The sequence below is a fragment of the Babylonia areolata genome, chromosome 5 (assembly GCF_041734735.1).
Source record: "Babylonia areolata isolate BAREFJ2019XMU chromosome 5, ASM4173473v1, whole genome shotgun sequence".
NCBI classification, from domain to species: Eukaryota; Metazoa; Mollusca; class Gastropoda; order Neogastropoda; family Buccinidae; genus Babylonia; species Babylonia areolata.
Window position 1 is genome coordinate 52796444 of NC_134880.1, and position 26415 is coordinate 52822858.

Here is a 26415-nt window from a genome sequence, read left to right on the forward strand (position 1 = left end):
ACTGCTGAACCTAATGGTTTAACCCTATTGACTGCTGAACCTAATGGTTTATTCCTATTGACTGCTGAGCCTAATGGTTTACCCTATTGACTGCTGAACCTAATGGTTTACCCTATTGACTGCTGAACCTAATGGTTTACCCCAATTGACTGCTGAACCTAATGGTTTACCCTATTGACTGCTGAACCTAATGGTTTAACCCTATTGACTGCTGAACCTAATGGTTTACCCTATTGACTGCTAAACCTAATGGTTTAACCCCTTGAGTACTGAGCCTAATGGTTTAACCCCTTGAGTGCTAAACCTAACGGTTTAACCCCTTGACTGTTGAACCTAATGGTTTAACCCCTTGACTGTTGAACCTAATAGTTTAACCCCTTGACTGTTGAACCTAATGGTTTAACCCCTTGACTGTTGAACCTAATGGTTTAACCGCTTGAGTGCTAAACCTAATGGTTTAACCCTTTCACTGCAACTGCTGAACCTGATGGTTTAACTCCTTGACTACTGAACCTGATGGTTTAACCCATTGACTGTTGAACCTAATGGTTTAACCCTATTGACTGTTGAACCTAACGGTTTAACCCCTTGACTGCTGAACCTAATGGTTTAACCCTTTCACTGCAACTGCTGAACCTAATGGTTTACCCTATTGACTGCTGAACCTAATGGTTTAACCCCTTGAGTGCTGAGCCTAATAGTTTAACCCCTTGACTGCTGAACCTAATGGTTTAACCCCTTGACTGTTGAACCTAATAGTTTAACCCCTTGACTTCTGAACCTAATGGTTTAACCCCATGACTGCTGAACCTAATGGTTTAACCCCTTGACTGTTGAACCTAATGGTTTAACCCTTTCACTGCAACTTCTGAACCTGATGGTTTAACTCCTTGACTACTGAACCTGATGGTTTAACCCATTGACTGCTGAACCTGATGGTTTAACCACTCGATTGCTGAACCTAAGAGAGAGGAGACCCGGTGGCGTGAAATTAAAAAAAACCCTTGAATGCCTTAGAAGGTATCACGTACGTGCATAGTGACGTCACTGATGACGTCATCAGAAAACGGGAAATAACTATGGAAGGCTTAAAATTCACAGTTTATCTAGAGTGGTATATCTTCAGACCATATTCTCAGCTTTAGGCTTATTGTTTTGGATAATGTTTTATGACTTCAAACACCACTTTCAAGTGTTTTCCCCCTGGCAATGAAGGGGTTTTAAAGTACGGGTGTTCTTGTAAGTGGTGTCACTGATTAGAGTAACGCAATTCCAAGAGGAGGAAGTCCAGATAAAGAAATGGTGACTGTCATCCTGACCTGTAAGCTCAGTTTTATCACAGTCAGATGGCAGCCTTTACTGAAGAAGAATACTCGCCTGCAGCAGTCAAGGGGTTAAAAGAATGTCTCAGGGTCGCTGAGAAGGAACATGTTATCTGGTGCAGCAGCATTCCGTTTGATGATATTATACCATTGTTTAACTCACTCAGTACGGCCAGTGCTCTCTTCTCCTCTACACAGACCTCTCGGATGTCCAGTGGGTGTCTAAATGACCCAACCTTTAGCTTCCGTCGTCAGAATTGTGGTATTCTTTGTCAACATTCACCTCTTCAGTATAAGAGCCTTCCGCTTGCAGTATTTTGATGATGGTAATGGGGGTGAAACGCTGTTAACGTCGTCTCTTTCGCCGTTCGTATGGAAAGAGTTAACGGTGGTTTCTTATTGGATGTAGACTGATGCTAGGATAACGAGTCATTGACGTCCGTAAAACACTGTGAACAGACAGAAGTTGCATTAGATTAACAGTATCAACGCTGGCGTTAACATATCGTTGCACTGACGGCGATGTTTTCATTAGAAAGTTATTAGAATCAACCAGCCGTTAGAAGGCCACTGTGTAAAAGGGCACCGTCACAGCAAACTTCTGTGGTAACTTTCCAAGCCAGCATCAGTGTTATTTCAGTAACCATCTTGCCGACAGATAACTATTATCCATTTCTCCAGAAAACTACCTTTGCAGCAATGCAGCAATATTCCTATTACAGAATCTTGGTTTAGGACACGTTTGGAATAATCAGTCAACATTCAATATTCATAGACTTAGCCACGTTATAATAAATAAACTAGAATATGGATATGTTTTATTCTGGAAGAGAAACAAGTCTGAAAATAAATCTAAACTACTATTCTATAATAAAGTTACTCGTGAATACAGAACCGAGCCTTATTTGTTTGAAGGATATCTTAATTATAATCAAAAACAATCATTGTGCAAATTAAGAATATCCTGTCATGATTTAGCAATAGAAAAAGGCCGATATTTCAACATTCCAAAAGAAAGGAGACTATATTTACAATGTCAAACAATAGAGGATGAATTTCATTTCTTAGATGACTGCGAATTATACAAAGAAATTAGAATAGAATTCATACAAAAAATTCAAAATTACATTCCAAATATTATTAAACCCAGTCAGCTAATACTGGAAGACAAACTTGTGGGACTGTTTGGGAAATTTGTCAGTAACTGCTGTCAAAAACACCATAGCGTGCAAGAGTGATTCAATGTCTTGTTCAGTATTTATCTATTTTTGTTTTGCTTTTTTTGTGTGTGCGTGGTTTCATGTAACTTTGCATGCGTGTCTTATAAACCTTGTTCAGGTTTAATTGACATTAAAATTGATTCTGAAAAGTTCTGAATTCTGAAAAAATTCTGAAATTCATAAGTGTTAGCCAGCACAACATCGGACTATGGTTACAGAAACCTTCACCCACATAACGTAGCTGAATTACCGTTTTAAATACACATCAAAGCACACACAAACACAAACACACACACACACACACACACACACACACACACACACACACACACAGAGGCAAATCATTTCTCTAATCTGCAGATGGAAAATGAATTGTTTTAGGACAAAATATGTCAGTAATGTTTCTTGCATCTGTGGTGCTCACATAACAGCCGATCATATACCACCTTCAGTGTTGACGATCTTCAGCAGTCAATTGCAAATGTATGACTTTTTCAACTCCTTGTTAAATAGTCCAGTTGGTTCGCTGTTATAGTTGTTAGTTTTTCATTGGAAATATGTTATATTGTTATGTGTTTTTTTTGTGTTTTTTTTAAACAAAACTTAAATCAATAATTTTCACACACACACACACACACACACACACACACACACACACACACACACACACACACACTTTCACTTACTCGTATGCGTACACAGTAATTCCCCCCGCCAACCCCTCCCCCTCCTCCCACTCGATTTTTTTCCTTCCCTCGTCTAATATCACTTACAGTGAAAAGACGTTAAACTAAAGAACGAACAGAGAGAGAGAGAGAGAGAGAGAGAGCGTCGTGGAAGTCTGTGCAATACAGTTTTTCACAGCTCGCTGTGGGTTGATGCAAGTGGTGTGCTGGCCTTGTGGTAACACGTTCGCCAAGAAAGCGAGGGAATCAGAGCGCAGAGGATGGAATCCCACACTTGCCAGAATTTTCTCCCCTCCAATAGACTTCCAATGCCGAGTCCTAGACACAGTGGATATCATATGTGAATCCACTGCTCCGATGTCCGTAAAAGGCTGTTTGACGTTTAACGTTTAGCTTTTAACAAAAACACCTGTGTGTCGTGTGGCAGTGGAGGACGAGCTGTTGGACGAGTACCTCTCTCAGCTGGACCCTGACCAGGTGGACGACCTGGTGTCCGAGGTAATGGGGGAACAGCGGATACCCAAACCCCCCTACCTGGGCATGCCTGCCCAGCGCCAGCTGTCGCTGAACGAGGCCTACGGCCCTTACTACTATGACCCCGAGGACACCCTGTAGAGGCGACCCTGCCAAGCCGACAGACAGACGGCCTGTCTCTTTGAAGCTCTCCATTCATGAGCTGGGGGGGGGGGATCTGATGGACATTGTCACAGCTCCACCTTTTCTGGGTTTTTTGTTTTGTTTTTGTTCTTCTTCTTTCTTGTTGTTGTCGGCAGCTGTGTTTTCCGATGATTCTTTTCAGTTTGCATTTCCACTAGTTGTAATTTCTGCGATTCATTTGTTATTGTTTACAATTATGCGGCTTTAATCTACGTTAACTTACGATTTTTGGTTCTCTCTGCGCGTACTTCTTTGTTGTTATCTTGGCTTTACATTCCTTCAGTCCAGTTCTTTGTTCTCACAACTATGACTGTGTTTGCAAATTGTTCACATTGAAGAGTTGTGTTACCAGAAAAAAGTGTAAGAATTTAGAGCTTGCGTCTGGAGTCAGTTCTAAACCTCTTGAGGTTTGACTTAATGTTCACACAGACCTGGATGTCTGCATTCTATGTCTTCAGTGAAATGTCCACAGATGTAGCCTACATTTCACGAGTGTGTCAAAATTCAGATGATAGAAATACCCAGAAGTATGTGTACATTTATCCCCAGCCCTCTGCCTGTATCTTTTTATTTGGGTGTAGAACCCCATAGACACCAGTTCCCACAGCTGTGTGTTATCACTGCACTGTTGCCCAAGGTTTGTGGCTCTGGTGTCTTACTTTTGTTGTTTAGTATATTGAGCTGTGGTAATAATACTGTCGATCCCTGGTGATACAAGAGCGTGTGGAAAATCCATAATGGCTCGAAAGGAATAACAGCTGGTCTTGAATTTCGTGATCCTACAACAAGAAATCGTTAAGAATATTTGAATATATATATATATATATATATATATATATATATATATATATATATATATATATATATATATATATATATATATATATTCGACTTTCAGCCTTTTCCATGACATCTGATTATTATTGTTGTGATGATACTGCAACTTTCTTAATTTGAAAATTTTTTTGTTTGTTTGTTTTTGATGTTATTTTTTCGTGAAAACCGTGGGTTTTTTTTTTTTTTACTAGCTTTCAAATATGACTTCTTTCCAAGAGAAATTAGATTTGGTGTTGATCAGTCATCCTGATTCTCATTACAACAATACAAAGCATCAATAAGAAACAGAAAAAAGAAACTTTACAGTAAGACACCAAGTTTATCATCGCGTTCAAACAAGACGTCTATTCAAAAAACAGTGGATTTGTTGTTTATCAGTTATCCCGATTCTCATTACAACGGAAAACATTAATAAGCAAAAGAAAAAGAAACTTTATAGTAATACACCAAGAAGCAACGAAGTATCGTAGGTTGTGTCGTGCGTTTTGTAATACTGAAAAAGCCCTGTGAACATTTCATGGATTTTTGTTGTTATTGTTGGAGAGGAAATGCTGACATCTAAGAATATTTTGGCTGGGATTTGTGCAGACTTTAAAGTTTTGTTTTTATTTCATACTTTCTCTTTTCTTTCTTTCTTTTTCTTCTTTCAGATAGGGGATATTACCTACTTCTGTTGATATACAGCCGAATGTTAACAAAAATCTTGTTTGCTCTAGTAAGAAAAAAAAAGCACCAAAAATTTTGAGGATTCAAATGTTTCACTTACTCGGAAAACGAGACATCAGGAAGAGAACAGGTTTTTGAGAACACGAACGAAAAGAATGATAGTGAATTACAGGTTAACTGTTTTTGTTTATGTTTTTCTTCATACATTTGGTCATGGGGGAACAACTAAAACGAACAAACGTGAAAGGACTCATTGGTTCTAGCTTTAAACCAGATTCAGAAGAAATATCAAAGCAATATACGGCAGCATAGTCATATATTGGTCAAAACGTACCACCTTCCCAAGTCTCTGTGCATTTGGTGATGGCGTATTCTTGAACTTGAAGGTAAATAACACAAAACCATTTGTTTGTCCACGTGATGTCACAATTTCCTCCCAAGTTGTGGACCAGCTCCAGGCGATACAACTCCTGTAAGACATGTGGAGTGATGGCCTAGAGGTAACGCGTCCGCCTAGGAAGCGAGACAATCTGAGCGCGCTGGTTCGAATCACGGCTCAGCCGCCGATATTTTCTCCCCCTCCACTAGACCTTGAGTGGTTGTCTGGACGCTAGTCTTTCGGATGAGACGATAAACCGAGGTCCCGTGTGCAGCATGCACTTAGCGCACGTAAAAGAACCCACGGCAACAAAAGGGTTGTTCCTGGCAAAATTCTGTAGAAAAATCCACTGCGATAGGAAAAACAAGTAAAACTGCACGCAGGAAAAAATACCAAAAAAATTGGTGGCGCTGTAGTGTAGCGACGCGCTCTCCCTGGGGAGAGCAGCCCGAATTTCACACAGAGAAATCTGTTGTGATAAAAAAGAAATACAAATACATAAAAGAGGAGTTGAGTGCATGGGTTGGTCTTATCCTGTAGTGATGACAATGCCGTTGTCGGGTCTGGTTGGTTGGTTGTTTGATTTTTTTGGTAGGCTTCCTGTAATATAATGGACGAATGGACCATATATGACGGAGAGCAGCGTACACATCACTACCGATTAATCTTAGAGTAATAATGTAATTGATATCAGCAATTTTCTTTGTTTCTTCTGTGAAGAGGATCGGGCATGCACGCGCACGTTTTGCATTCCTACACACATCCATCCACACACTCTTTTCTTGTTGTGTTTTCAGGTTTGCTGGTTTATTTAAAAAAAAAAAAGAGAAACATTACCAGTCAAATTAATTTGATCTCTCTCTCTCTCTCTCTCTCTCTCTCTCTCTCTCTCTCTCTCTCCTGCAGCAAAAACACCTGGACTCTGAAGGTCAATCGTATGTTCACTTGCTGAAGCATGGTTCTGTTTACGGTATTCGTAAACTCTGCATTTATATATTTAATGCCCTGAAGATACGACAGGAATTATGTGACAACAATGATGAAAGTTAGAATTAATTTACTATGCACAAGAAGCACTTTTGTTCTACAGGTTTAAGTTAGTATGTATTTTACATTTTGTTGTGGCTGAGTGATCACCATATTGTGTACTTTTGACCTCTTTCTAGGGGCCGGAGGCCTGGAGATTAAAGTTTTGTTCTTGTTCTTGTTCTCTCTCTCTCTCTCTCTCTCTCTCTGTGTCTGTCTATCTGTTTCTGTTTCTCCTTCCCCTCTCTGACTCTCTCTTTCGTTTGGTGTACAGAATGGAATTTTGTCCTCGTCATTTTCTGATGATAAGCTTTACTGTGTAAAAGATTTATAAGAATTTCCTGTTATTTGTTTGCGTTAAAATAATCCAACTGTCTTCTTTTTTCGTTAAAAGATATGTTGGTCCTGTAAAAAAACAACAACCCCAAACAAATGTTGTCAGTGACAGTCAATGTGATCTTGGGTAAGGTGTGATACATTTATCAATGTTGTGGCAGGTCATCAGATTGTTGTCATTGCGCTGATCGATTTTCTCCACGGTTCTGATGTCATGTCACTAACCTCAAAGATGACTTTATGCTTTACTGTTTTGATTATCATGTCCTCCCTCCCCATTATTTGTTCTTGTCCTGTTGTCAGATATGTCACCCTCCGTTGATTCGGTCAGCACCATTTATCCCCCCGTCTTTCCCATCCCTCCACCACCACCACCACCACCACCACCCTCATCTGTTACTGGTAGACCCAATCAAAGTGAATAGGACAGTTCCTGGCAGAACAGTGAAATTGTTCTTGTCATTCTCAACTCTGACACTAAGTGAAAAAAAACCCAACAACTGCACGGTGAGTGAATGCACGTGCGTGGCCACACACCGAAATTGCCGTCGTTCTGACAGCTTTGGAGAGTGTACACAGAACAGTGTGGAAATTCATATCACAAGTTTACAGCTGGGAAACGATGATTGATTCATATTTTTTTTTTGCAGCCAGTCTTATCATTCGATCACTGATTTTACCACCGACCGGTCTGATCAATCGATTTTGATACTAGTTCAGATGATCGATCAGTGATGTTTACCATGTTGGTTTGTGATATGTCTGGTTTTCGGTCTCACAGGCTTCAGGGAGATCACACAAAATTTTCACTGAGTTTATAAATCAACAACAGCAACAGCAACAACAAAAACCGTTTCAAAGACTGGGTATCAGAACTGCATCACCATTTCTGGAGAAAGACATTTTGTCTGACTTTCAACATATCCATAGGTTTTCTCTACACCGTTTTTTGTTGTCACGGAGAAGAAGGAAAACTGAAGAGGACATAGTGTGGTGAATGAGGGAGCTGGAAACACGGTCTGTTTCTGAGACACTGAAGACTGTGACTTCAGAGTATTCTGGTCAGCTTCAGGATTACAGATATTTGGCCATACTGTTTGTGTGTGTGTGATGTGGTGTGAGGTGAATGTGTATGTAGTGTGTGTGTGTGTGTGTGTGTGTGTGGATACACCTGGGCGCGTGTGCATGCATGTATATTCTGTGCACTATGGATGTGATTTGTTCACTTCCAGTCATCTCTTAATTAATAGTCCATTTGGATTGTGTTTCATGTTAACCCTCAACCCCTCCCACGGATGTCATATTTTATCTGCGTTATCATTACATTCCTTGGGTGTTAGTTTTGTGAGCAGGCAGTCTCCACAGCAAGCCTGATTAGTGTATTGTTATTGAAAATCTAGCTTGTCATCCAAGGAAGACTGATCTCCAAGATGAAACAGAAAGGCTGAGCGTGGAAAATGATATGGATTTATTAATCAAGCCAGCAAACATTTCTTTAATCATCACCCCAAAGAACACTGTCAGAAAAGAAAATTCTTCAATGTCGGCTTTTTTAAAGACCATGAACACCCCCGAAGGCGGAGTATGGCTGCCTACGTGGCGGGTGTAAAAACGGCCATACACCTAAAAGCCCACTCGTGTATATACGAGTGAACGTGGGAGTTGCAGCCCACGAACGAAGAAAGAAAGAAAGAAAGAAAGACCATGAACAAAGGGAGAAGAAAACAACCGATGCCAAAGAAAGGAAAATCCACTTGACAGTGTTAACACCTATTGATATGTAAAAAAAAAAAAAAAAAAGATCTTCGCGTTTCTCATTTCTAAGTCTCTTATTCTCAGTATGTAATCCGTTCATACCGGTGACAAAAAAAAGATATTGTTGGTGTGGTAACACTAGCGCGCTTCTGAATCTCAACGGTTCTGAATTACAGGAACTTTCCACCACTCTTACCTCTTGTCTTCTGCTGAATACGGGTGCTGAGCATTAAATCTGGATGTTTTCAGTTCCAGACTTATGAAGTATTTGGCGCGTGATAAAATGACATTTTGCGCCCATTAGTCTGTTGATTATAGGCATTGTTGAAAGGCCTGAAAATATAGACTATTAACTTCCTTTCCTAACCATTCATCATCGTTCCCATAAATATAAAGAAGGATACTGAGTTTTGTTGAATTCGAGGATTTTCAAGCAAGTCTTGACAGGACTATCCCAGGAAATATATAAAATGCTACCAAGAAATATAACAGGATCTGAACTATAAGCAAAAGGAATCATGCATTAGATGCCCCTTAGCCCTTTTAACTGACTTGTAAATAGTTGAAGGTGCGGATTGTAAAGAAAGTATTTATGGATGAAAAAAATTATATGTCATGAACCCCGGCCTCTGTGTGTGTGTGTGTGTGTGTTCGTGCGTGCGCTCGCGCGCGTATGTGTGTGCGCGCGCGTCTTCTTTCCGCATGCCTCGTCTCTATTTTTTATTCATTTATGTTGTTTTTTTCTGTCTGCCAATCTGTCGGGCTTTCAATTTTGTTTTGTTTATTTGTTTGTTTGTTGTTGTTTTTTCTTTCCATCTGGTATGCTTTCCATTTATACACAAACTAGAGTAACGAACGCACGCGTCCTCACACACGCACACACACACTGACACACACACACACACACACAGAAACACATGCGTACATACAACCGCGCGCGCGCGCGCTCACACACACACACACACACACTTTCTCTCTCTCACACACACGCACGCACACTTCAGTTTAACAAAAGCAGCATACACTGATATTTTAACCAGTCTATTATCAGTTTGTACAACATAAGTATCAGACCAAAAAAAATGTACATGCACATGAATACAGAATTATCATCATGGCTGTCAATTCGAAGACATGATTACAGCCTGAACAACGAATCGCGCTGAAACACACACACACACACACACATTACGTACGCACGCACACCCACTGGCATCCACACACACACACACACACGACACATAACACACACCTCACACACACACACACGCACTCACACATATATACACGCGCGCACACACACACAAACACACGCACACACACACAAACACATACACACACACGCATGCACGCACACACACATACACACACAAACACGCACGCACACACACGCCCGCTCACACACACACACACACACACCACACACACACACATACACACGCACGCACACGCACACACACACGTAGCCTACGCGCCTGACTGGGAAGCCAATGTCCACTGACGCGTTCGAATCCCGCACCAGCCGGGGATTTTAACTGTCCCCTCCAGTATAACTTTAATAGTGTCTGGGTACTAGAGATACTGAGGTCTTGTGTGCAGAATACACTCAGCGCTCATGTTGCTCGTTCATACAAATCTTGACCACGCCCTGAAACGAGATGGTAATGGCCACCTGGCAGCAGAGAACTTGACACGTTGCAGGGCATGAGAGTTCGACCGCTCATCCCCTCCCATGATGCAAACAACGCCCACACGTTCTTTACGGTGTTTAAAGTTTCATTCTCAAGGATGCGTCAGTGTGCGGAATAATCCATGTACGCCACACTGTATGCTGTACTAACATCTTTTTGTGTGTGTGTGTCCTTCATCCTAAAGATCACCATAGCCAGAGGTACTGGGGGTTGCATGTTTTAGTAATCAACTATGATGGTTTTTATTTGATACAGTCGCTTTATCAGGGACAAGAAAGCTAAAAAAAAACCCAAAAAACAAAAACAAACAAAAAAAACAAACAAACAAAGAAACAAAAAAACAACAACAAACAAACAAAAAAAACAACAAAAAACGACCAGCCCACCAAAGCGTTTGCACTTCAGATTTCGGGGTCAAGCAATCACAATGATAACAAAATCACACGCGGAGATGTCTGCGAACACTTCAACACACATATACACGAAGCGTTTAAAACAGATAAACGGTCACAAACGTTAGTTGTAATTTACGTGATACCTGTTGGCCCGTCACTGCAGTGAGCACTGAAGGCGCTGACCTTCGCATTCAAGGTTACATTCGAACTGATTGTTTCCCAGCTTGGCATGTGCCGTTTTTCAGGTGCACTCATCAACAGTTTCAAACGAAGTACTGTAATTTGATTCGACCTTCTTCATGCCCACACAGTACGCGTCAACATGCACCGTGATCACGAACGGTTATTATTACCATGCGTTGGGTTGAGAAGGTCTTTGTGGTGTCATGGCAGATCTGGCCGCGTCAATGACGTAACACTTCAAAGCGTTACCATGATAATGATATCCGATATCCTGTTCCTGTAGGCTCCACGTTCGAATTTAAAGAATAGAAGTCTGAAGACGAATGATGGCACAATTGCCATAGTCGAGAACAGGAAAGAAGAGAAAGTATGGTTTTACTGATAAGGATGATCTGCAAAAATGGTTGTGGTACTGAATTAAAACATGTGTATTTTAACTAGCGACATTACATTGGGATCATATGCATCACATGTATGTATTGTTAAGAATACCCCTCGAAACTTCAACCTCCGGTTTTGGGGTCTGGCTGAATAGACGCGAAACTGATCCACATCATTTGTACATTTGTTTTTAAACATTTACAGTATATACAGTTACACATTAAAAAAAAATCTTTAAAAAGTATGACATTGAATTCAACATTCGTAGACACTCACGAATTATATAAATTTACAATATGTACAGTTATATAAGCATGAAAAACAGCTGACATAATCATGCAGCTCGACATGTTCAGACACTTACATATGGTTTCTGTTCACAATTTACAATAATTATAATTACACAGTGGTAGTTTCATGAACAGGAAACATCAAACACCATATACAATTAAACAACGTTTGGCATCAACGTACTTTCATCATTATTTACAGTGTGTGCAGACATTTAGCCCGGTCCTAACCCGCCCCCACCCCCCAACCCCCCCAAAAAAAAGAAAAAAAAGGAATATCAAACAACAAATATACAAACAAGCAAATAAAAATGAACAAATAAAAGGGGCTACAGAGGTTAGATGGTTTCTGGTGTTGTTTTTTATTATTATTTTTTTTTAATTGTTTTATTTTATTTTATTCTTTGACTGCAACCTAAAAATACAACCGTAGAAAAAGAAAACGTAAGTCGAGAATACTGCCTTGCCATTAAACAAGCACCAACATTCCAGAACATTGCCTTACAGTTAAAAATCAAGCGTGAACAGTACAGAGTGGTATCGCCTTACAAATAACAAGCATCAACATTACAAAATATAATTATACTGCCTCACTTACAACGAGCCTTAAAAGAAACAAGAAAGCTAATACAATGGTTGTTCAGGATTGGCAAAGCGCTGATTCATTTTGATCATAATCTTCTTGTCCTCCTGTCTGGCCAGGTACCGCATTCGACGAAAGACCAGAACAATCACCGCCACCACAAAGACGGCGGTGCAGACCCCAAGAACCACTCCAATGATCAGACGTTCCTTGTCGTCACTGCCACCAGTCCGCGAGCCCACCGAGGGAGGAGAGGAGGAAGACCTGGATGCCTGCGGTGTGGAAGCAGGAAGAGAGGAGGAAGACCTGGATGCCTGCGGTGTGGAAGCAGGAAGTGGGGCTGTGGAAGCAGGAAGTGGGGCTGTGGAAGGATGCTGTGGGGCTGTGGAAGCAGGCTGTGGGGGGGATGTTGCATGAGGGCGGTGCCGGGCACTGACTGATGACTGCACAGACGAAGACGAAGGTGGTGGTCGTGCTGACGTGGATAGCACGGCTGCTGCTGATGGTGATCTCTTCTGCGTCACCACCGTGGATTTTAGATGGTGGGTTGAAACGGCTTCAGTCTGCGTTGACATTTCGGCTGCAGAAGACTGCGTGGACACATGGACGTCTGGAGGTATTGACGTCATCTCTGGACGAGTGGACACTGATGTCAGAGAAGCTCTGGTGTTTGGGCTTGTCGTCGACGGATGACGTGGTGATGACGTTCTGGTCATGCTGTGACGTGTAGACATCTCACGTGTTGTGTCGGTATGGGGCGTACTGAGTTTTGCTGTTGTGGTAGGCTCAGTCATCGTGGTAGAGGCGTCTCCTGCAAAAGAAACGTGGGATCGTTGTTGATTTTTTTCTCACATTGATCTGACTTCAATGACCACGTTCAAATCAAAAGTAACAAATCCAATATCCACTTATCAGCTGAAGAAGAAGTGGGAAAAGTAGATGTTAGACAAAACGGGCTACTGGACGACCTGTTTGAACCCAACTTTTGGCGTCAGAAATGGTGTCATTCAGATGAAGATACAAACGTGTGCGTGCGTGCGTGCGTGCGTGTGTGTGTCTGTGTGTGTGTGTGTGTGTGTGTGTGTGTGTGTGTGTGTGTGAAAGAGAGAGAGAGTGTGTTTGTGATAGAGCAGACTTGGATGTGCGTATACGTGGTTGCGTACATGTGTGTGCGTGCAGGCGTATGTGGTTGTGTATGCACATGTGCTGCGTGTGTGTGTAAATATATATATATATATATATATATGTGTGTGTGTGTGTGTGTGTGTGTGTGTGTGTGTGTGTGTGTGCGCGCGCGTGCGTGCGTGCGTGCGTGCTCACAACTCACTGGTTTGAAGAAGTATCTTGTCCAGCTTGATCACAGAGCCTGGCAAAGCTAACACTGCGCGAAACACCACCTGTTGGGGACAGACACATGTCAAATTTGTTGGGGTTTTTTTCCCTGAAAAGAAAGCTATGTAATTTGGCCTGTTCAGAAAGTCGTCAGTCAGCAAGTAAGCAAGTCGGCAAATAAATAAAGACCCACATCCTTTGACCCCCCCCCACCCCCACCCAACCCCTCCTCCAAAAAAAAAGAAAAAAAAAAGACCCACCCCAAAACAAAAGCAAATAACCAAGAACAATAAAAAATTAAAAAAAACACAAAAATGTCCTACATGTACGCATATGCAATCAGCAATAATAATATGATTATGGACATCTGTACAGTGCGTTTTTCCGTCTGAAATACAGCCCAAAAGGCTTTACATTTAGTAGGTTTAAAAGAAATCAGCCGACAAAATGGCAGGCAGTTTGTTCCACAATGACGCTGTTGCCTTTTCTATACAGCAGGGATTTGAAATGTCTAGTATCAGAACTAGAACGAAGGTAACGAGTTGGAATGTACACTTCAAGGAGGTCTTTGAGGTAGCGGGGCCGGGCCAGAGCTTGAGAGGGCAGAAAACGTCAGAGCAGAAAGCTTGTATTCAATTCTTCTTGAAACAGGCAGCCAGTGAAGAGAGTGGAAGAGGTGTTTCTGTGTTTGCAGTGACCATGCAAATTATTTGAGATGTGTTCACAAGTATTTCTTGTTTTTTTTATCACCCCCTTGTCTGAAGGGTGTTGTGACACTGAATGAACATTAAAATCTTTGTCATTGTTATTGTCATAGCGGAGATGGCTGGGTGTGTGTGGGCGACGGTCCATGCGGGGTTTGCATAATCATGGGACACTCACTCCCTAGACATATGCTCTGACACAAGGAAACCACTTCAAAAAAATATTTCGAAACTGTAAGCTGAGCCACCAGGAAAGATAATAAATAATATATGACAATAGGCATTGAAAAATTAAACAGAACAGCCAAATGATTAGACGCGGAACAGATAACCAAACAAAAACAAACGCACGCTTGGGTTCTGTTCCGAAGGACAAGCCTGAAGAGTCAGGCTGACGTTTTTCCACGCTGACGACAACTCTTTGCTGGCAGTTATCACGTGCGGAACGCTCTCTGTGTTGTCATCACACTCAGTCAGCACGTGCAGCTCGGCGGGAACGCCTGTCGTGGCATTGCTGGTGAAGATGACGCAGGAAAAGTGCACGTCAATGGCGCTGTTACACAGCGGTGGAGACACCAGGTCTGTGGCGGTCCCTTCCACGTACTTGTAGCGCTGGTAGTATCCTGAATCAGCGGGTAAAAAAAACACCTGTATGTGATTATTGATGCATATCTTACTCTGTGTGTTTGGTTTGTAAAAGCAGAACACTTAGAGTGTGTCATCATTGCTGCATATTTCACTCTGTGGGTTTGGTTTGTTAAAAGGAGAAGATGTTATAGCGTGTCATTATTGGTGAATATTTGACTGTTTTGGTTTGGTTTTCTGAAGAAGGTCATGTTTCAGGTGTTGACTGTTAATACGGTAATGCATATTATTTTTGCTCTTTGAGTTTAGTTTATGTTTAAAGAGAACATATGCTGTTTGTTGACTGTTCGTACTGAATGACATTAATAGTGACTCTAAGTCTTTCCAACAACAATGTATGACACTTGTGTCTTCCCTTTAAAAAAGAGAAAAAAAGTAAGTACTAAGCTGTAAGCCTGTTATAAGATTAAGATGTCAATCCTGGCGGTTGTGTAGATGGTGATTGCAGCTCTGTGTGTGTGTGTGTGTGTGTGTGTGTGTGCGTGTTTTGTCAGTACAACAAACAGTTAATCTGACAATAAATGGTTTCAGTCAGTGTGTGCGTGTGTGTGTGTGTGTGTGTGTGTGTGTGCGTGCGTGGTTGCGTGTGTGTGTGTACGCGCGTGTGCGTGCGCGCGCGCGCGTGTGTGTGTGTGTGTGTGTGTGTGTGTGTGCGTTTATGTCTGTCACATGTAACAGACACATAGACAGACATTTAGACAGACAGAGTCACAGAGACAGAAAGGCGTGTAGAAGCATACCAGAGGAGCTGTTTTCTAGTCTCCAGTTCATGGAATCCAGAAACCCACACGTGTTGTCTCCAAAAAGACATGACAATGTATGGATACACTGCTCCCCAGGCTGTTTGGAATCTGTCCACACACACACACACACACACATACACATACACACAGACACAGAGTACAGTCACATGAAATATAATTGACATTTTTGTCCTTTCCACCTTTTTTAATGGTATGTCTGATGAACTTATACGACTGCGTTATTTGCATCAACATAAGTATGGGGAAAGAAGGAGGGTAAGGAAAACATTCGGTGGTGGTGGTGGTTGCGTGTGTGTGTGTGTGTGTGTGTGTGTGTGTGTGTGATGGTTGACAAAATGTATGATGGCTGCATGCTGAAAAAAATACGTACTCTAACGTGGAATTAAACAAAAGCATTTTACAGTACTAAGCCATCCATTGATTTTTTTCATTCAACAGAACACCAAACACACTTGCAGTAGCCCTATTGGTCCAATTCATACATGACAGAAGCCAGATCATTACTTCCAGACCTTGATAAAGCCCTAACTGGGGGGTTGGGGTGATATAAAACGTAAAACACGCACTTACAAAGCATGCCTATGAGCTTTAAAAACAGTACAAACAGATTTTTATTCCTATCACATATTGAAGGACATAATCATACAGAATAACCATTTTTGAAATACAACGTCACTGTGTTCATGAACACAGCTCACCATTAGCTTGTTATACTTTTTCCTGAGTGTGGCAATAGGGTTAAAACACTTGTCTGCCAATACAGTGTCCACGAGGGTCTGGGATCGAATCCTGGTGTCGCCCTGTCTCCCATGTTTGACTGGAAAATACCCCCCCCCCCCGAAAGCGGAGTATGGCTGCCTATATGGCGGGTGTAAAAACGGTCATACACGTAAAAGCCCACTCGTGTACATACGAGTGAACGTGAGAGTTACAGCCCACGAATGCGGAAGAAGAGATAGACTGGAAAATCCAACTTCTTCTTCTTCTTCTGCGTTCATGGGCTTCAACTCCCACGTTCACTCGTATTTTCGCGAGTGGGCTTTTTACGTGTATGACCGTTTTTACCCCGCCATGTAGGCAGCCATACTCCACTTTCTGGGGTGTGCATGCTGGGTATGTTCTTGTTTCCATAACTCACCAAACGCTGACATGGATTACAGGATCTTTAACGTGCGTATTTGATCTTAATCTTGCGTATACACACGAAGGGGGTTCAGGCACTGGCAGGTCTGCACATATGTTGACCTGGGAGATCGTAAAAATCTCCACCATTTACCCACCAGGCGCCGTCACCGTGATTCGAACACGGGACCCTCAGATTGAAAGTCCAACGCTTTAACCATTCGGCTATGGCGCCCGTCAAATCCAACTTCATATCTAGTCATTTTGATCAAGATGATAAACATGTATCCCGAACGCAGTAAGCACTTGGCGCACTGAAAAAGAACCCATGTCAAGAAAAAGGTTGTCCTCTGGCAAAATTCTGCAGAAGAAAAAATAACTTACTCTGTTAGGTACAGAGATAATTGTATATTCATGCACTCATGGCCTGACTGGTGCGTTGAGTAATGCTGCTGGACAGGCATCTGCCTAGCAGATGTGTGTGTAGCATGTATGGATTTTCCCGAACGCAGTGACGCCTCAGTGAGAAAGAAACTGAAACTGTTTTTCTTTAAAACATCCCCTCCTCCAAAAGTCCGTCTGGACCAAATCTCCACACCCATTGTATGATGTGAACGTGTGTGATGAAATGAATGAATGTGTATGTGTCCAAATTACCATGTTGTGAGTAGACAATAAGCTAGTGAGAAGAAGAAGAAGAACTCACTTATCTCCATGTGTACGTTGTCCAGCAGTATCAAAGAATCTGGCAAAGCATACCATGCACGAAACACCACCTGAATGAAAAATAAACTTGACCACCAAAACAAACATGGAGATGAATGAGTGGACGACAAACATAAAAAACAACAACAAAAAACAAAACAAAAAACAACAACAACAACAACAACAAAAAACAAACAAAAAAAAACCAACAGAAAGACAGACAGACACAGAGCAGTTTCCACAGGAAAAAATCACAGTTGCAAGCAAATGGACAGAACCTGATTCATTCTGACTTGAGGGTTTCATCTTCCAGCAAGAGAATATAGGCCTGCTTATGAAGCACAAACAGAAGCAATGGTTTCTAGAAGGGGCAGGACAGAAAGGAGGAGGGGGTGTGGGGTGGGGAAGGGTGAGACAGACATACTGGGAAAAAGAAAGAGATGGAGAGTAATGTCACATTTTCTGGTCAGCTGATGATCAAACCAGAGACTATGCAACATGGAAACTAACATATATTGTTGCTGTTATCAACTGGTCAGCATCAACATCATCATCACCATAATCACCACCACCATCATCATCATCATCTACCTACGTGTAGCGTTTGTCCTGATGGGCAAGACGGTAGAGTCAGGCTGACGTTTTTCCACGCTGACGACAACTCTTTGCTGGCGGTCACCACGTGCGGAACGCTCTCTGTGTTGTCGTCACACTCAGTCAGCACGTGCAGCTCGGCGGTAACGTCTGTCGTGGCATTGCTGGTGAAGATGACGCAGGAAAAGTGCACGTCAATGGCGCTGTTACACAGCGGGGGAGACACCAGGTCTGTGGCGGTCCCTTCCACATACTCGTAGCGCTGGTAGTATCCTGAATCAAATTTAAACCACCAGGTATCAGAGTCACTTGAAATATTGCTTTTAATTAAGGCTTAAATATTCATTGATTTTGGTAATAATTTTCAGTAAAACTTAGTGGTTAATTTTAGTATTATTTGTCAGTAAAACTGAGTGCTAACGTAAAATGGTTGAGGGAGATCGCCCACACATCAATATTTTTCGCATAAACTGGGCGTATTTCAGCCTGTTATTTTTCTGTTATAGCTGAGTTCTCTCCATTCAAGTCTTCAGTTTCACGTCTTTCCATTTCAAGTGACGAGGAGATATCCGTGTGAGATCTGGTAGCTTGCTTTTAACTCACTCAGTACGGCCAGTCCTCTCTTCTCCTCTACACAGACCCCTCGGATGTCCAGTGGGTGTCTGAATGACCCAACCTTTAGCTTCCGTCGTCAGAATTGTGGTATTATTTGTCAACATTCACCTCTTCAGTATAAGAGCCCTCCGCTTGCAATATTTTGATGATGGTAACTGGGGTGAAACGCTGTTAATGTCGTCTCTTTCGCCGTTCGTATGGAGAGAGTTTTAATGAAGAGGGTGTGATTGCACAGTACAGTTCCAGGTACTGTTATTAGATTATATTTGCTTCCATATCAAAGTCGGCGGAATTGTGTACATACGTTTGCCTGGGAGAACTCATTGCTATGGGTTAGTTCATGTGAACGTTATGTCCCATTAGGTTATTGTCTTGTATAAATGACAAGCAGTCAGTCCATAGTTTAACGAGTAATGGACAGGGGAAAAAACCACACTAACAACAAAAAATCACGCATCGTCTGAATCTGGGTCACGAGATCTCAAGCGTCTGATCACGCAGGTGCTGTGTCCACTTAGTGGTACCTCCATGTACTGATCCAGGTCAATGAGATAAAGTAATGGTCACACCAGTGATGTCTTTCATCATCATTATCATCAGAAGTCAAGGTCACCCGAGAGCGCTTTACGTGCACATTCATTTGTATCGCATCAACTGGAGAATTGGGAGTGGGGGTGGAAGAGGCGAATGGGTGGGGGGGGGGTATGTCTGTGACAGTCTGTTAGACATATTTTTTTGTTATGTGTGTATTCATTTGTATCAAAAGAACTGGAGGGTTGGAGGTAAGAGGAAGCATGTACATGGTTGTCTATTAATAGTGCCTCAATAAAAAAACAAAACCAAAAAACAAAAAAAACAACCACCAAAAACTAATTGACTGTGTGTGTGTGTGTGTGTGTGTCCATCGAGATCGATGATGACCATCGTTGTCATCCAGCTGGGGGATGGGGGGAGGGTGGTGGTGGGTTGGGGGGGAGGATGCTCATGAATCTATCTGTGAATGCGCAGATGGCTGAATAGTCCAATCTGCGCACGAAATGTTCGCTGACAGTTGGGGCAGACAAGGACAGGCATACCATTGTCAGGGAGCTTGTTTGCCCGTGACTTTCTGGCCTGCCTCTTCTGAACAGCTGCAGTGACTGTACATGTAGGTTGAAGAACGTAAATGCACGGAGACAAACAGACCAAGGGTCAATCATTTTAAAAAAAACCGAGTGAATCATACTGCAATGAATGTAAATGGGGAAGAAATGAACAAGTTAATAAATTAAAAAAAAGAAAGAAAGGGTGAAAGGAAAAATTGCCAATCGATAGAAAGAGAATGTTTTAACTCTCTCCATACGAACGGCGAAAGAGACGACGTTAACAGCGTTTCACCCCAATTACCATCATCAAAATATTGCAAGCCGAAGGCTCTTATACTGAAGAGGTGAATGTTGACAAAGAATTCCACAATTCTGACGACGGAAGCTAAAGGTTGGGTCATTCATACACCCACTGGACTTCCGAGGTGTCTGTGTAGAGGAGAAGAGAGGACTGGCCGTACTGAGTGAGTTAAGGGGAAAAGAATCTCTGTTGGCCTATCTTCTTTTTCTCTGGGAGGGCTTGCACGAAAATGTTTCTATATGTGCGCAAATGCAATACACTTTTGCGTCTGAGCGTGCGTGCACCTCTTTCATGTCTACTTGTCTGTCTCTGTCTCTGTCTGTTTCTCTCTCTCTCTGTCTGTGTATACATATGTGTGTGTGTGTGTGAGAGAGAGAGAGAGAGAGAGAGAGAGAGGTGATCAGTGTATCAGTATGTTATCGGACGCTGATGAAAAGTACTGTACAGAAACGAGACAAGAGTTCACGACCCTGACCTTTTATAATAAATTATTATTTTCTAATCTATACAGGTACCACTGACCTTGCACGGTGGCGATTAAGCTATTGCGCCGTATTTCTCAGTGAACTCAATACCGCCTGAATTCTTGATAGTCGCGGTTTACAGTTCCGAGCACCTGCTCATAACATGAATATTTTAGGGGACAGAAGTCTTTTCTCGTTTCGAAAATAGCTTTAATGAGATTTCTTTTTCTTTTTCCAAACTATTCCTGTCCTGATAAGGGAAAGAGACTGAAGATTTCTGCAATGAGTACAGAGAGAAAAATGCGACTGTCAGTGAAAAAACAAAAAAAATAAAAGCATTCTATAGGATGATTACGAAATGCTCACCTGGATCGGCTCCAGCCATTTCACCCATAACATCCAGTCATTCACTACACCCTTCCCTCTATATCGAGCGTTCTGTAAGCTATTGTCTCTGCCCAACTCTCTCCCCTTTCTCTAACAGTCTTCACCGTTCTCTACGAACGCATGCACACACACACTGACACACGCACATACACACACACACGCACGCACGCACATACACATACATGCAGGCACGCACGTAGGCGCGCACATGAACACACACGGGGCACCCACACACGCACACACACACACACACGCACGCACGCACGCACATACACATACATGCAGGCACGCACGTAGGCGCGCACATGAACACACACGGGGCACCCACACACGCACACACACACACACACGCACGCACGCACATACACATACACGCAGGCACGCACGTAGGCGCGCACATAAACACACACACGGGGCACACACACAGCACACACACACACACACACACACACAATACCAACCAGAAGAACCGTGTTCTCGGTTCCAATTGACAGAGTCCCGAAAACCGCACGCATTTTCCTCAAACTGACAGGTCAGTGTGCGAATACAGTTGATCGCACCCTGGTTTGTAACCGTCGCCGCTGAAACTGTCACAGATCGGAAATAACGGCAGCCAGTGTAAAGTTTTAGCCTTGGCAGAGAAACCTTTATTCCGTTTTTAAAGTTGGTTTTTAGCAGCAACAGCAACACAAAAAAAAAAAAAAAAAAAAAAAAAAGCACAAAAAAAAGCACAAAAAAAAGAAAAAAAAAGCAGGAATCACACCTTAAACGACGTTATTACATGCAAACAAGCACACGTTAATCATCGAGTATCAGACGTTCTCTAAAACGGAATAATTGTGTAAATACAACATGCTCATCCCCACGCCCACACCCTCCAACACACACACACACACACACACACACACACACATACATGCACATGCATGCCTGCATGCATAAATAAATACTGAAGAAAAAAGCTCATAAACAAACAAAACAAACACTAAATAAACGCAAACAAACGCTAGAGCCTACCGTGCAAAGATAACAACAACAACAACAATACTCCAGGTCAACAAGATGATAACAAAAGTAGTTTCTTGTTTAGAAAACCCGGTTCTGTTGAGCTGTGTGACACGACTCGGGGATAGCATACTGGAAACACAGCGTCCGGTAACTCTACCGCCTCTACCAACCCCTCCCCCCCCCCCCCTCCTCCCGTCGCCTCCATCCCCATCTCTTATCGCTTTAATTGATTAATCAATCTACAGAGAATAATATATTCCAGCCTTCTCTCCAACCAGTTCTCTGAGTTCCGGGAGAGTGAACGAAGCAGGGAAATATATATATATTTTTTTAAAGGAAAAATGAAAAGAAAAGAAAGAAACGATCGAGGAGAGTGAAAGCGCACTGTTTAAACATTTACATACAATTAATATCAATATTACTTAAAATTGGTATCAATGATAATGCATAATCTCATACAATTAATATCAATATTACTTACAATTAGTGCCAATGATAATACATAAGTAAACTGATATTGCTAGCGCCTTCAAAAATGACGATTTATTTATTCAGTTATGTTATGCCACCCAGTGAGGTCATGACCGAATATGGTGAGCGCACTTATAATTAAACGAACCGCGTTGGACTATTATTATAACACACGACAATTTGAGCCATGGGCCCAGAGGCTTGTCGTGGTGCGAAAACTGTCCATTACCTCGCGAGTCGTTAAGTGCCCGCAGAACATCCGGTATTTTTGTCATCAGCAGATATCTAAACTGTCTACAGCAAGGTCAAGAATTCGGCATCACCATCACCGCCGTCACCATCATCATCATTATTATTATTGTTGGTGTTGTTATTATTATTATTATTATCAAACTAATATTGTTAGGGCCTTAAAATGATCATTTCAATCAATAATAACACTAGCCATCCAGACAATGCTCATAAAAATATGTGAAGCAGATACAGATTGAATTCGGTCAGTAATAACAACAATAACCTCCCCAATAATCATCACGGGCATTTTCTCCACCCTCTCAGACGCCTGCCGTGTGACAGAGACCTACAAGACGAACATGTCACTGCTGGTCAAATCACGGAGACCCCCCCCCCCCCACCTCCACCCCCCACGCACCGCCCCCCAGCCCCGCCCACAAAGATATATATACGGTGACTAATCCTCTCCTATCATATCAGCTAGCTCACTTTCTCACCTACCTCTTCATACCGACAGCCAAAAGAAGTGTTGTGGGTCAGTAACCGAACCCGTATTTTACTGATTCTAATGTGGACACACCATACCATTACCTGTGATGGTAATCTATAATTATACCCATGCAAATCATACTGCGTTGTCCACTTCAGTTCGTCAAGTGCACATAATATACATTACACTGATCTCATTACTAGATGGGTGGCATGAACAAAGAAAGAAAGAATGACAGCCAGCAAAATACACATTGAAAATATTGTGAACAAAAATCAGTAATAGCAACAGTAGCAACAACAACGACGAGGACGACGATGATAACGACCATGATCCCGCATGATGACGACAACGACGAGGACGAAACAACAATAACAACAACGATAATAATAACAACAACAACAATGATAATGATAATAATAACAATGATAATAATGATGACGATGATCATGATAATAATAATAATGATGATGATGATGATGATGATGCCTGTTTCTTGACCTCGCTGTTGACAGTTCAGATATCTGCTGGTGACCAAAAAACCCGGATGTGCTGCGGGCACTCAGCGACCTGCGAAGTTCTGGACAATTGAACGCATTAAACAGGTCTCTGGGCCGATGGCTGAAATTATCGTATGTTAAACTGTCCGGCACAGTTCGATAAGTGCACAAACCATATTCGGCCATGACCTCACAGAGTGGGCTGACATGACCTGATAGATGAATAAATTAACAAATAAACAAACAAACAAGCGTACAGGTTAAACAACAGCAACAAACAACCAAATAAAGGGGAAGAAAGAGAGAGAGAGAGAGAGAGAGAGAGAGAGAATAAAAAACACAGAATAAAGAGATGAGAGAAGAAGAAAAAAAAGAAAGAAAAAGAAAAGATAACAGAAAGGAGAAAAATGATGACGGAAGGAACCAAAAAAAAAAAAAAAAAAAAAAAAAAAAAAAAAAAAAAAAGAAGAGAGAGAGAGAGAAAAAGAAAAGTAAAAAGAAATGGGAAACAGCCTTCCAAGGGTGCTGAGACTATCCTGCTCATTTGCAGAAATTTTACGCATCCACTGATTTCTCCACAAAAACCAAAACAAAAAAAACAAACAAAAAACAACCCCAAATAAACAAACTCTCAGGGGTCTTGTCATCGAAAATCGAAAGCATGAGTGAAAAGATTTTGACTTTGCTAAACTGCCGAAATTACTTTTAACAGAAAATCATTTTGAAATATTTTTCGGAAGGTCATAAAATTTATAAAAAAAACACAAAAAAAAAAACACGAACACTTTGCTAAACTGCCGAAATTACTTTTAACAGAAAATCATTTTGAAATATTTTTCGGAAGGTCATAAAATTTATAAAAAAACACAAAAAACACACGAACACTTTGCTAAACTGCCGAAATTACTTTTAACAGAAAATCATTTTGAAATGTTTTTCGGATGGTCATGAAATTAAAAAAAACAACAACACACGAACAAACAAACATAGAAACAAACCGATAGACATTCTCCACATTGATCATTCGCACTGAGCAAAAACTATGAGAAATAGAATGATAAAAGTGAACATAAATGAGCAGATGAAGTCAATATCTTCTTCTTCTTCTTCTTCTGCGTTCGTGGGCTGCAACTCCCACGTTCACTCGCATGTACACTCTCCACATTGATCATTCGCACTGAGCAAAAACTATGAGAAATAAAATGATAAAAGTGAACATAAATGAGCAGATGAAGTCAATATCTTCTTCTTCTTCTGCGTTCGTGGGCTGCAACTCCCACGTTCACTCGCATGTACACGAGTGGGCTTTTACGTGCATGACCGTTTTTACCCCGCCATGTAGGCAGCCATACTCCGCTTTCGGGGGTGTGCATGCTGGGTATGTTCTTGTTTCCATAACCCACCGAACGCTGACATGGATTACAGGATCTTTAACGTGCGTATTTGATCTTCTGCATGCATTTACACACGAAGGGGGTTCAGGCACTAGCTGGTCTGCACATATGTTGACCTGGGAGATCGTAAAAATCCCCACCCTTTACCTACCAGGCACCGTCACCGTGATTCGAACCCGGGACCCTCAGATTGAAAGTAAATATCAAAGTTTGCAGTTTTCTTTCTATTACGTTTTCAACGTTTCTTCCTCTGTTCATTTTGTTATGTCCATGCTTTGAGACTATATCAATATTTGTAGTTTTCCTTTTCTCTATTCACTGTTTGTTTGTTTGCTTTGTTGTGGTTCTTCAGAGCCTTTGTTTTTTTTTGTTTTTGTTTTTGTTTTGACAAATGATGTATTATAATGTCAGTTGTGCTTATGACTGAGTACAAAATATTTCAATAGGAAGGAAAAGAAATTTCATTGGAAGGTAAAAAAAAAAAAGAAAAAAAAAAGAAAGAAAAAAAGTGAACATTATGGGGGCCTATATATTAACAATAACAACAACAATAACGACAACAGTAATGATGATGATGGTGATAATGATAATGATAACAATAATATAATGATGATGATTATGATAACCATAGTTATAATCATGATAACAGTAATCGTCCTAGCAATCATAATGGTGATCATAAATGCTGTTGATATTATTGTCATTACCATTGTTATATATGGCAACGATCGACGACGACGGTGTTGGCGATGCTGATGATAACCACCACAACCACCACCACCACCACAACAACCACCACCACCAACAACACCAACACCGCCAACACCAACACCAACACCAACAAGAACAACAACAGCAAGAAGAAAACGTAATATTGTACAGCCAAGTGTGAAGGCAATCACACTAACCGTTAGCAGACAAACAGAGCAGGCAGACGCCAACTGCCCACAGTGCTGATTTCTGCCCCTCAGCCTTGGCCATCCTGATCGACTGATCGTGATCCAAACACGCCCCACACAGTTACACTTGTCTGCCAGCGATCTGCAGAAGCTATATATATATATATATATATACACTGTCCGTTATCAGAAAGGATACAGTGGAGTCTGGGTACACAACTTGAGGAAGTCGCCGTTAATTGGTGGTGACACACACACACACACACACACACACACACACACACACACACACAC

General features: G+C 41.6%; 2 protein-coding genes across 4 annotated transcripts in view; one reads left to right on the top strand and one right to left on the bottom strand.

The window, feature by feature from the left end:
* LOC143282171 (putative peptidylglycine alpha-hydroxylating monooxygenase 1) overlaps positions 1–9511 on the top strand; it is a 39602-nt gene extending 30091 nt beyond the window's left edge. For all 3 annotated transcript variants that reach the window (XM_076587733.1, XM_076587735.1, XM_076587734.1), the window contains exon 15: positions 3656–9511. In XM_076587733.1, coding sequence (XP_076443848.1) covers positions 3656–3843 — 188 coding nt within the window. In that variant the 3' untranslated portion in view covers positions 3844–9511. The remainder of the gene's footprint in view (positions 1–3655) is intronic.
* Positions 9512–9915: 404 nt separating this feature from the next.
* LOC143282172 (uncharacterized) lies at positions 9916–26253 on the bottom strand. Its single transcript, XM_076587736.1, has 9 exons — positions 26131–26253; positions 21587–21712; positions 18275–18546; positions 17681–17750; positions 15829–15939; positions 14795–15066; positions 13735–13804; positions 12714–13218; positions 9916–12671 (listed from the first exon to the last, which is right to left on the bottom strand). Exons 1-9 carry the CDS (start codon positions 26201–26203, stop codon positions 12449–12451), a joined length of 1722 nt encoding a protein of 573 aa, XP_076443851.1. The 5' UTR covers positions 26204–26253; the 3' UTR covers positions 9916–12448.
* Between the last annotated feature and the right edge of the window lie 162 nt (positions 26254–26415).